This window comes from Simochromis diagramma, unplaced genomic scaffold (assembly GCF_900408965.1).
Source record: "Simochromis diagramma unplaced genomic scaffold, fSimDia1.1 OVJJ01000557.1, whole genome shotgun sequence".
In the NCBI taxonomy this organism is placed as follows: domain Eukaryota; kingdom Metazoa; phylum Chordata; class Actinopteri; order Cichliformes; family Cichlidae; genus Simochromis; species Simochromis diagramma.
Genome location: NW_024387156.1, coordinates 1,623,804 through 1,636,898, shown reverse-complemented (window position 1 = coordinate 1,636,898; position 13,095 = coordinate 1,623,804). Strand labels below are relative to the sequence as shown.

The following is a 13,095-nucleotide window of genomic DNA, read 5'->3' as shown; positions in this document are numbered from 1 at the left end:
GACTACTGAGTGAACAATCGCTTTGACTCATCTGCTCTGCTGCTAATTTAAACTGCAGCCTGCTCACATCTCTGCAGGCTGAAAATAGAGTCGAGCGTGTGAATCATCCACATGGATCATGGCTCAACCACGACTGCTATTTCTGAAGTTCAATTTAATCGTAACAAATATATCCTCTGAGCCTGAATTCAAAGGAACCACAAAGCTCACCGGCAGATAAAAACAGCATACAGGTCAACTTATCCCTGATTCTTCCATGCTCAGTGAAGCAGAGGCTTTTATTTTGTAGCTGTTTCCTAGATTTTGGCTCTGATTTTCTCATTAATCAGTAAGAAGAAACTCAGAGAACAGACACTGAATGTGTTGCAGTCCATGCACAGGTAGGTGTTACCTGTGGCACTCCCAGCCAATCGTCAGCCTGTTGCATGGCTTCCCGGGCGTTCTCCACTGGCTGACTGGGATCCCATGTTTCCCAGTCGGGACACAGACCTGAAGGCAGCACAGACAGAGAGGTTTCATTATGTACAGGAGACTAGTCTGTCCTGCGGGACGACGTTCAGTCTGAGTCGCCTCTGCTGCAGAACATCCGATGAGCTCCTGCTTAACAGTTTGCAGAGAAAATATTTCAAAAAAAGATTTATTTTTCTCTGATTTGTGTAGCGAGTTCCTTTTTGTTCAAGCTTTAGAAACTCAGAACATGTCTGACACGAGTTCATTTCCATAAGAGACAAAGTTTGGGAGTTAATATCAAACTAACATGAAAAAAACTACATATTTGATTTATGCCACATATTAAATTATGAACATAAAAATATGTGATATGGGCTCTTTATGGACTTTGACTACAGAGTACTTTATAATTAAAAGACACTTTGACTACTTCTGTTTCATGTGCACAATTTTCTCTAACTTGCATATGCTTCACTGTGAAATTACAGAATATTCTTGAGAAAACAAACAAATGTCTAAAATTTGTCGTAATTATGTTTGTATTTTATATTTATAAATGGATGAACGGGTTTACTTTGTAATCTAGGAGAAACCAGCTTTATAATGAAACTGTAGGTTTAGTTATTACAGGTTTTATTTTGATTGAGCCGGTTTACTCGTTTCAGTTCTTTTTGGTTTTACATACAAACAGAGGCAGCAGACGCTCATCATCAAACCTCGTCGAGGGTCAGACTTACAGAGTCAAAGTAACAAGATCCTCTCAACATTTCTATTTTAATGCACTTTGAATTATTTGTAAATATTTTCACAGTTTAGTGCTGACTATGAACTGGAAATGGAGGAGGTGTTGCAGTTAGTTAATGCAGGTCTGTTATACGGAAATATTAAAGATAAAAGTTTCCGATGATGAAAGAGAAAAAAGAAAAAGCATTTATGAAACTGGAGCAGAAAACATGAATAAAATATGTGACTGTTATTAAACATAAAACAGGGGGATTCTTCTGTTAGACCTTAATCAGAGAGAAATGATGATGAAAACAAAAAATATGGAACAATATGTTCAGCCAGTTTCTTGTAATCAGCCCTGAGCACACACACTTTGTCCTCATAAATTACTTGAACACATTTCCACAAAGGTAACGAGCCTCTGGCTGCATAATAAGCTTCACAAACTCAAAAATGAGATTAGAAAATATCCGGCACACCTCACCCTGGACTGAAAAACTCAAAATTAGCTGAACGTTAAAGCTGATGAGTTATACATATTTGTCCTTCGCTGCTCTCTGATGAGGATCAGAGCAGAAACTGCAGATTTCAGCTGCTGCTTGTTTCCTGAAGCTGCTGACATGAAGCAGAAACACAGAAACACTCTGAGCCTGAAGCTGATAAGAGGATTAACTCCTCCTCCTCCCCAAGTGTGCTGTACAAACTTCCATGTGAAGATTTCAACTTTTCCTGCAAAGTCAGGACATTTTTACAGCCTGACTCCAGGTTAGCGGGGCTGGATCAGTTCCAGAGCGAAGCACTCAGCCGATGACCAAACCCTCCAGACATCGATACAGGAAGTTAAATATCAGGTTTTCTGGAGAAAACTTTGACACAGGAACAAATCAATAGTTTAGATTTAGCAGCTGCTTCACATCAGCTCACAGATTATTTAAGCACATGTTCACTTTAACTGACAGTTTGACGGCTTCAGGGAAAGTTTTTATTTGACAGCGTCTATATTTTCCTGGAAGCTTTCCTCAGCTTCCAGGAAAACAGCAGCCGCTTTTCTTTAAATCACAGGAACGTTTTAAAGAAAACCAAACTCAGTCAGCTTCCTGTCTTAAAGAAACCTTTAAACTACTTTTACTGATCATTTTTAACTTAAACATCAGCGTCTCTGCACACTGTGTGCAGTGTCGGCGGGATCCTACCGGGGGCGCAGTTGTCCACCAGAGCTCCCAGCGCCTTGCCGTCCCTCCAGTCTCGGTGGAAGTTGGTAATGGGGAGCTGGGGCACCTTGTTCTGGATCCAGCCCAGCAGACGCTGTTTAGGAGTCAGTTTCTTGGCGTCTTCGTCATCCTCGTCCTCCCACATGGGCATGGAGATGGAGTAGTGGAGGATCAGGGTCCAGATCAGACCCAGGATCAGCTTCAGATTCCCATCCACGATGGCTTTGGAGTCTGAAATAAATACAGAGTCATTCAGGTGTTTTAATGTGAGTGTCTTTCCAGGATTGAGTGACCCTAGCAAATCCACCCTGAGGTCAGACTGAGCAACAAAACCAAGAACTACATCTCAGACTCTACAAGCATCAGTTAGCAGGTTAAAAGTCAAAGTTCATGACAGCGCAATTAGAAAAAGACTAACAGGTATGGCTGTTTAGAAGGGCTGCAGAGCTCAGAGAGCTGTGCATGAATGAATGCTGCAAACCTCAATGAACTAAAGCATGGCTGTGAAAAAGAGTGGACTAAAAATCCCCTGCAGAGATGAGACGGACTGATGAAGTCACACAGGAACCATCAGTGCAACTTACTGCTGCTGAAATATGAGATGGACTTAGTTTCATTAATTAAATAAAGACACGGTGTAATGTGTCATGGTTGTTTTCATATGAGGTTGTTTTTAACTTTCTTTGTATCATGACTGTAGATGATTATATTTTTATACTTTTACGTGTGCTGTTGTGGTATTTTGATTCTGTGACGCGTGGAGCATCAGTGAACAGATGTTAACAGCTGGTTTTGATTAATTTAAAGTCACGTTCAGCTGAATTTGATTTCCAACATTTCGTGACCCAAAGAGTGCCAAAATAAAAGTTCACGTCTGCTCTCTGTTTATCTTTCAGACATCAGGAGACTTATTTTTTTCTGTCATCGTGCAGAAAAGTTTCATCCATCGACAGCAGCGAGCAGCATGATGTCATGCAGCCCCCGCTCTGAGGAATGAGGTCAGTTTAAATAGGAAACACATGCGCGCACACACACACATTAACAGGAATCTGATGGAGGACACCCTCAGACACATTTTCCTGCTGTGCTGAACACTGCTGTTGTTTTCTGTCACACACCTGAATTTTCAGGTGAATTTGCTTTCTTTCTATATCGAGGTCAGCTTGGCATGTGAACGCGTCGTCTTTAAAACAACAGAAAACCTTGTGTTTCCCCCTGAGTGTTGTTAAAATTTCTGAAGGCCTACCCAATCAGGAAGCGAGGAAACCAACTTCTAAACACACAGCTGGAGTTTCACTCACGCCTCGGCTGTTTTCAGCGCCTTTAACTTCATATTACCACATACAAGCAACACGAACACTGCCTGCCAGCTTATTTTGATGATGTGGGCTTTATAGATAATTGGGTAACTTTCTGAGGGAAACCTGGTCTTGTTAGGAGAGATGGTATCCGTCCCACATTGGATGGAGCAGCTTTCATTTCTAGAAATCTGGTCAAATTTATTAAAACCACCAAAACGTGACTATCCAGAGTTTGGACCAGGAAACAGAGTTGCAGTCTTGCACGCCTCTCTGCAGCTTCTCTCCTGTTATCCCCCCAAAGCCCCATCGCCTGTGTCAGCTCCCAAAGAGACAAACTAAAGACCAACTAGTAATAATGACTTTATGAACATCTTCACAAATAAAATTTTAACTATTAGAGAAAGAAATATTCATAATCCTCGCACAGATGTAACACTATTTATTTAGTCTTTTACTTCAATCAATCTTTCTGAGTTAATTTCAGTAATTACTTCTCCAAACCATCGTGTCTTTTAAACCCGATTCCTACAAAACTGCTCAAAGAAGTCCTGCCATTAATTAATGCTTCAATCTTAAATATGATTGGCCTATCTCTAATAATCGGCTATGTACCACAGGCCTTCAAGCTGGCAGTATTTAAACCTTTACTTAAAAAGCCATCACTTGGCCCAGCTGTATTAGCTAATTACAGGCCTCCAACCTTCCTTTTTATCTCAAAAATCCTTGAAAGAGTAGTTGTCAAACAGCTAACAGATCATCTGCAGAGGAATGGCTTATTCGAAGAGTTTCAGTCAGGTTTCAGAGCTCATAGCAGCACAGAAACAGCTTTAGTGAAGGTTACAAATGATCTTCTTAAGGCCTCTGACCAGAGTTGGCAAAAGTAAAGACATTCTGTACTTAAGCAGAAGTACAGGTACTACTGTTAGAAACACTCCACAAAAAGGTGAAGTACTGATTTAACTTTACTTCTATACTCAATTAAAAGTAAAAAAGTAAGAAAGTATAAGCAGATCTTTGGAAGACATTTCTATGTCTTGCGCAATGCTAACTGAACCTTGTGCTATATCAACATATTGATAAAATAATGTCAGTAGATGGGAATACAAACTTTAATCTAACTTTTTTAATCCTAATTATTTTCAGTTTGAAAGAAGGAAAATAATAAAAATCTATATTTCTGTTGCCTGAATTGTAGAGGGTGACTTTACCTCTAAACAGGTACAGTCAACAGGCAGGGGTTCAAGTGGATGATTCAGGTGTGTGTGTGTGTGTGTGTGTGTGGGGGGGGGGGGGGGGGGGGGGGGGGGGGGTGACGATATGACGATTTCTACTGAGTGCTAAAGTTGGCATGAAGGTGGAATTCATTGAATGAGTCTCTGCTACACTTGATGTAAAGTTACTCTGACCATGAAACCACAGCCACTGTGCACCAGTCACACACTGTCATTAGGTGGGACTCAAATAAAAAAAATTAATCAAATTAATTAGCGACTTTATAATTAATTAATCTCGAATAATCGCATTTAATCACACAAGAAAATTTGTCCATGAGTGCTTTTTTTTTTTTTTTTTTTTTTTTTTTAAATTGAAAAGGGTTTTAGTGGGTGACAGAATCAAATAATAGACATGGACATGTATTGTAACTCAACCTCTTTTAATTTCTGGAAGAAAAAAAAGGATTTAAACTCAATCCAAAACAGAGAAACCTAACATCCCTGTTCAAAATTGGGCAGACTTAAAAATAAAGTGCCATTTTAAGTACATTTTCAAAATTGTATTGTCTTACAATAATAATAATAAAAATGTCAACATAAAGTGCAGGTTTTCTTCTTAAAAAAAGATAAGGCAGAAACATAAAAGGTTATTTCAACAGCTTCACCTTTAAACTCTAAGTAACCTTATTTTGTACATTAGGTTAAAACTGTGTGATCATTGAACATTTTAGTGCAAAAAATAACAAACCCACTGGACTCACAATACCTCCATGGTTATTTACTGTCCATCTTTTTCAGCCAGTTACTTAGACAAACTAGTCTGTTCACATTTTCCGAGCTCAAGGCAGCTTTCTTTTTGTTACTGTGACCTGCAACTGAGAACAGTCTCTCACATCTGACAGAAGTGGCAGGACTAATCAAATACTTGCAGGCCAGGACAGACAGGTGTGGGTGGGTCTCTGCTCGACTGGACCACCACTGCAGCGGGCAGTCTGTCTTGCTGATGGTGGATTCTGCTCTGTACAAACTCAAGGCCCTGTTACACAGGGCTTCCTCATCTGAATCAGAGTCTGAAGACAACGAAGAGAAGAGGAGGAGGCTCTTTGTCTTTGCTGGCTCCTTTGTGGTGGCATCCTTACACTGTTCCTGCAGTAGGGCCTCAAGGCTGGTCCAAACCTCTTTTCGCTCTCCCCTTGCAAGACACTCTAAATCATAGGTGTCAAACTCTGGCCCGCGGGCCAAATTTGGCCCGCAGCCTAATTACATTTGGCCCGCGAGGCCATACCAAATTACTATTAGAGCTGGCCCGCCGGTCTTATACAGCGCATGTACTGCTAATACTACAAATCCTAGAATGCTCTGTTGGCGTTTTGGCGTGTCAGTCAGGACAGGACCCATTAACGCCCTCTCCTCTGTTGACCGTAGTCATAGCAACCGTGCGAATACTGCCGCGCTACCTCTCCCAAAATGGCGAAAAGAAAGAACGAAAACAGGAGCTTTCTGGACAGGTGGGAGACAGAATATCTGTTTACCTATGTAAAAGACAGACCTGTTTGTCTTGTATGTGGAGCTCATGTGGCTATAACCAAGGAGTACAACATTAGACGACACTATGAAACGAAACACCAAGAGAAGTATAAGGACCTGGACATGACTCAAAGGCGCCGGAAAGCAGAAGAGATGAAAAGAAGTTTTGTTTCACAACAGACTATGTTCAAAAAAGCCGTATCACAAAGTGAGGCTGCTGTAAAGGCTAGTTTTGTTGTGGCAGCAGAGATCGCAAAATCAGCCCGGCCCTTCAGTGAGGGAGAGTTTGTGAAAAGTTGTATGATGAAAGTTTGCGACGTTGTGTGCCCAGAGAAAAAGCAAGCATTTTCAAATGTTAGCCTGAGCAGAAACAGAAATTGTTCGAGCCATGTTTCCGAAGTAACAAAGAGCCGACGGGTGGCCTGGATTGCAGCCATTCAAAGAGCAAATATAACGTCCCAGAACACTCCAGCTCACAGGTTAGTCTGCTCCAAAGCATTTCCGCAAAGGTCAGTGTTTTGTTGTAGTTAATACGTCATTTTTCATAACATAATTGGTGATATAGGTTACAAGCAAGTCTGGCGCTGAACAGAAATTGTCGCTCCTTTGTTTATTGTGCATAAATAGTGAATTGTCGTGACAGAATATTGCGTTTTGCTTCTGTTATTACCATGGTACATTGACAAAAACATATACTTTTATTCACAGGATAAAACAGTTGTTTTCTATCACTAATTGCCCAGTACGATTACAGCATACAGTATTATTGTCACTGCTACATTTCTGTAATGCGAACCAGAAATTATTTCCACTACTAATTAATTACCGTTGAGCTTAAAGGTCCTATTAATAAACTGGTTAGCGAATGTGTATTTATGAAGACGATTTGTGAGACTGGTAAACTTATGATAGGTACGATGGTCTTTCTGAGGTGGTTAAGCCGAGGAAAAGTACTGAACATGTTTCGAGCTACGCGAGGAAATATTTCAGTTTCTGGAAAGCAAAGGGCAAGACACAGCTGAGCTCAGGGAGCAAGAGTTTCTGTGTGAGCTGGCCTTTATGTGTGATATCACGAGCCATCTCGATGCGCTGAACCTGCAGCTTCAGGGACGGGGGCGTATCATCACAGATATGTACGCTGCAGTGAGGGCTTTTAAAACGAAATTGTGCCTGTGGCAGAATCAGATGCTACAAGGAAACCTGGGCCATTTTCCCTGCTGCCAAACGATGAACATGCAAATCTCTACTGCTGTGTTCCCATGCGTACAGTTTGCTGAAAAACTCTGTGTACTCAGTACTGAGTTTACCCGGCGGTTTGCCGACTTTGACGCCCAGAAATGTCGATTTGAACTGCTCAGTAATCCTTTTGCAGTTGACGTGGCAAAAGCACCAACAAACCTCCAAATGGAGCTGATTGAACTCCAGTGTAGTGACACCCTGAAATCAAAGTATGATGCTGTGGGCGCTTCACAATTTCCACATTTCATCCCTGACACAATGCCTGGGCTCCGCACCCACGCTGCTCAGATGCTCTCCATGTTCGGCAGCACTTACCTATGTGAGCAACTATTCTCCTCAATGAAGATGGCTAAAACATCTCACAGGAGACGTCTGACCGATGAACACCTTCACTCGATCCTGAGGATTTCCTCAGCTCAGAGCCTGAGCCCAGACATTGAGGAACTAGCATCCAAGAAGAGATGCCAGGTATCTGGCTTGGACACATCAGAGTAGATCAGTGTGTAGCAAACTGAGCTATAATTAACATTTTCTTTGTGCAATTTGTCTTGCTACTCCCAGACATGGGCTTGAATGGTTTCACGTTTAATGATATTTTTATTAGTTAAGTGGTTTATTATTGTTATTTTATTTTTACATTTATTATTAGCCTGGGGAAAAAGTTTACTGTTAAAATTTAATTCAGAAGGCTGCAAATACAATTTTTATTTAAGAAATGCATTCCAGTGATATGTTATTTAATTGGAATTTCAATTTTGCATGTGTGCAATATTAAGTTATATATTTTTATATAAGTTATATATCGTTCAGTATTAAGCGTTGCTTATTCCATATTCAGTTTTTCAGCAAAACTTATTTGAGTCTGTAAGAAGAGGTTCCTTGTTATATCTGGAGGAAGATTTTTTTCAATAAATATTAATGTTAGCCCGCGACTTTGTTCCAGTTTTGAATTTTGGCCCACTGTATATTTGAGTTTGACACCACTGCTCTAAATCCTTAAAGCGTGGCTCAAGCACAGTCGCTCTGATGTGTGCCTCAGTGTATTCAGTATACCAGGAAATTGTGCATTGACGAAAGTTCCCCTTTGCTTGGAATACAAAAGCATTATTTTTTTGAATGTGTTATTTGTTCAAAAAAAAAAAAAAATGAATAGCAATTAACGTGTTAAATTCCCACCCCTACTTTAAATCCATCACAGTGCAGAAAACTAACCTATTTATCCTGCACTAACCTGCAGAGGATTTCAAATAACACAGTTTGTCTGCCTCAGTTTGTTTAGCAGCATGTTTCACAATATGAAAAAACATAATTTCACATGTACAGGCCTAATATCTGATTTAAAAAAACGAAGACTTACATGTAAGCTTTAAATGAGCAGTCCTTTTAAATCTAAGCTCTCTTCTTCGTTTCCTGTCCTCTTTCTTATCTTTCTCCATCTCTGAGTGTAGTTAGCTCTCTTTCTTTTCTCTCCCTGTGAAATACAGAAGCTGGACCTTTAGCTAGCAACACACTGTGAGACAAACTGCACACAAAGAGTTGGTGTGTTCGCAGATGTTTGTTGAGCTGATAGAAATGCTGCATTTCAAATTACTTGAGACTTAAAAAAACGTTACTCCCTTCATGCGTGCTTCTCTTCTGTAGCTAGATGCTGAAGTACCACAAACACACACAGCTTATGGACACCTGCAGTGGTTGTGGTAACCCCCACCCCCACCCCACACACAAAAAACACTGTCCCACTTTAACCTGTGACTTTGGCATAGTCATCTCTTTTTATGCCACATCTCCTGGAGATTAATAAGTGAACAGGATTTCCTTTCATGTGTTTGACGTGAGGAACTGATGTGAGTGATGACATAATAACTCCCCTCAAATGTGTTATGGCAAAAGTAATTAGTCTGCTTTGGAAATTTAAGGAGTAGAAAGTACAGATATTTGTTTAAAAAGAGTAAAATTAAAAAGTATTCAAAAAAAAAAACCTCAATGTAAGGTCCTGACTCTGCACAAATAAAGATATTTTATATTAAGTTATATTAAGGTTTAAACTGACATTAAGTTAAGTCTAATGAAAATAAGTTTTCTTTAATATCTTCCTGCTGGAAATGATTGAAACACGACTCTGCATGTCTGAAACCACAGCAGCCTCTGTAAGGCAGATAAATTGTTCTGTGTCTCCTGGGATTAATGTTATTTTAAAGTGAGATTAAGGTTAGTTTAAGGTTAAGCCTGAAGGAAATAAATCTCAGTGTGATGTCCTCTGAGGTGATGGAAACACCACTGCGTGTGTTCCCAGTCATTAAATCATATTTTCCTTCTCTGAGCTCAGATGACCTTTCTTCACCCCTCAGGAAACTCGGAGCCCAGAGATTAGCCCGGTCCGATGCCCAGAGAGGAAATGTGTTTGGAGTGTCGCTGTAATCTTTCCCCAGGAAACAGGAGCTGCTGCAGCAGCTGGCCTGGCCTTCCCTGCCTGATAAACACCGTTTATTCAGCGATCATTTAAATAGTTTATGGTGAAGCACAGAAATAAATATCGGCTCATATTCAGACATGATTGTCACCACTGATTCTTATTTCCTGTGGCTGGAAGGCTTTCTGGAAAATGTGAACGTGTGTTCAAAAAAAGTGATTTATAATTTGGAGAAGGTGGGTTTGAGCTACACGTGCTCTGAGCGCCGCGTCCTGTAAACAGAAGCTGAGTCGAGGTGAGTTTTCTGTAAAAACCCCTAAAGGCTCTAAAATCAGGACTCTGCCAGCCGCACAACAACTCATCTGTTCGTTAATGTCCGACAGCCACGCTCGCTGGTCGTCATTGGTTACCAAACAAACAGGCCACAGAGAAACAATGGAGTCCTGATAGAAAGCCTGCAGCGTGAGAGGAAAACAGCCCCCCCGTCACCTCCTCCATCACCTCCTCCTCCTCCAGAACAAGCTCGAGGGTGACGGAGAAGCTGTGTAATGTGACATTTAGAAAGAAAGGCTTTATGAGCTGCAGAGCGGAGAAAGGAAGACATGGAGGGAGGGTGGAAAAAGCAAAGAACGAGGATGACGATGTAGGGAAAGAATTAAAGAGGAGGGTCTGAGCTCTGCAGGAGTCCAACAACAGGAAGTTAAAACAAGTTGCCAGCCAATCCTCCGGCTACCTGCTGACATGGCGTCCAGTCTGCTGTCGCTCTTTATCAGCACGTTTTTAAAACGCAGCCCTGAGAATAGAGTCACTGCTGTAAACTCCGCTCTGTGACTATGAGAGGAAGATCACCTACGCTTGGACTCACCAATGTCCACAGTCTGCTTTTACAGGTGGTTTAACAACCAGCCTGACATCACCGTGTCCTCTTCCTCTCTGAAGAGTGAAAGTTACTCATCCTTTCATCTGATTCCTGTCAAGCTGAATTTGAAAGAGGAGAGTTAAACAATCCAAGATCAGGAGAAAGTCTGAATGTCTCCATCACTGGTTTAACTGGAAGCAGACTGGTGTCAGACAGTCTGAGGCCAGGCTTCCTCTGAGCCCTCACAGTGTGACCTCAGTAAACTGAAGGTGGTTTAAAAGGACAAATGAGGTCGTGACAGACTGATGGAGTGCAGATAGTTTGTGTGAGCACCCGTCCAAGGCGCAGGCTGGTACGCTGATGTTCACGTCTGTGTGGGAGGATTTCTACTATCTGCTGAGCTGCAGTCACACAGAGGTCAAAGCGAGTTCACGCCTGCAATACGAAGGCAGACGAAACAAAGAAAACCTCAATCTTCAACATTTAAACTGAGAAAAGGGACTTTTAAAGGCTCTGTGTATTTTTCACAGTGAACATCAACAAAGCTTCAAACACTCTCAGATTACAAATTTCTTTTCACGACCATCACCACGTCATCTTGACTCAGGCTGATACCCCTCCCCCCCAAACAAAAAAACAAACAAACAAAAGAAAAACAAAATCAGGCAGTGCTGTTCACAGTTACTGGGTAGTGTCCCTCAGCACGCTTCCAGAAACTGGCCAATCAGAAGAAGGTTAGCTGTAAAGTGAAAAGAGCTAAAACAGTTTGTTTCCGACAGAGTATGAACTGACGGGCTGCACTGACACGCAGGATCAGATAAAGAAGCACTATTATAACATTTTGAACTGTGAATCATGCAAAGCTGCCCTGGCACAGTATGAAAACAGGCAGCTGGATGTGAGCAGAGCAGGAAAGTATATGTAGGTCGTTTAGTATCGGGGGAAGAAATGAACATGAGGTGAACTCTGACTGCAGGAAGCTGAATTTAACATAACATAAAGTAGATTTTACCCTTTTTAGTGCATTTAAACAATTCGCAGTCTGATTTTACTCATGAAGCATTTTAAACACTACAGGAAGGAGTGTTTTTTCAAAATAAAAGCCTGAAAAAATATTTTTGGACTGCCTTTGAGTGGGTCACTTTTGTAAAAGCTCTTCATGAAGCTGAAGTTTACAAGAAGAAACAGAACAACAGCCTGCTGTCACACAAACATCCACCCCGAGCACCTGCTGGATGGAGCGAAGATAGAGCTCATTCAGTCACTGATCAGCTGCTCCTGAACTTCGCTGGAAGCTCAAACCTGATTTCTGTCTGAGCAGATGGACGGCAGCTGAGTAAATGAGATGTTGTTGTTTATCCTGGGAGACATCACAAAGACCACAACTATTTAAAGACACACACACACACACACACACACACACACACACACACACACACACACACACCTGTGAGCTATAAAAGACCAAAGTCTGCTGATCGGGCCAGCAGCTGGTTAGGATTTCTGAGTGTGTTGCTCTGGTGTTTCCCCCTCAGAGTCCACACAGTGACATCGGGTGTACAATGAACTTTTATCCCTCCATCAGCTTTGTACCTCAAAGCATGCCCAGGTGTGAGAAATACGTGTTATTACTGCAGTATTCAGCGCACAAACATGTACTCTATCAGTAGTTTAACACATTCACTTCCTCTGAATGCTTCCTTGAATAAAGGAGGTCAAAGCAGTTACCTGGACACTTCAAATGCTCTGCTAGACACAAGCAGGTCAGTCAGGAGGGAGCTGATCACCCACCAGACCTAGAGCAAGGATCTACTGGATTTCCAGGCTGTACACGTCGCGCACGATGTTCAGGCCTCCGTCCTCCTCAGTGAGGAGAGCTTGATCCAGGAACAGTAACATTTACATCTCAGGGTCCTGCTTGGTTCTCTGAGCTGCTGAAGACCTGAAGCACCATCACTGGACAAAGGTAGTGGCATATGACACCAGCCATCAACCGCCTATATCATTCAGCCCCACTCACACCTTCATGCATTTGATCCGCCTCCAAGTTAAATACCACTGACTCCCCCTCATCTGTCAGGACTGAAGAAGACTTTTGGATGAGCCGTGAAACGAGTGCAGCCAGCGCCAGGCACGAGGAGCTTAGATACCGAAAACA

At 41.7% G+C, this 13,095-nt stretch overlaps 1 protein-coding gene across 8 annotated transcripts in view; it reads right to left on the bottom strand.

The window, feature by feature from the left end:
* The window catches only part of LOC120744192 (filamin-C-like), a 59,522-nt gene that overhangs the window by 40,085 nt on the left and 6,342 nt on the right, over positions 1 to 13,095 (bottom strand). For all 8 annotated transcript variants that reach the window (XM_040048375.1, XM_040048378.1, XM_040048374.1 and 5 more), the window contains exons 2-3: positions 2,370 to 2,618; positions 392 to 489 (exon numbers count right to left, since the gene is read on the bottom strand). In XM_040048375.1, the coding sequence (XP_039904309.1) occupies positions 392 to 489; positions 2,370 to 2,618 (347 nt within the window). The remainder of the gene's footprint in view (positions 1 to 391; positions 490 to 2,369; positions 2,619 to 13,095) is intronic.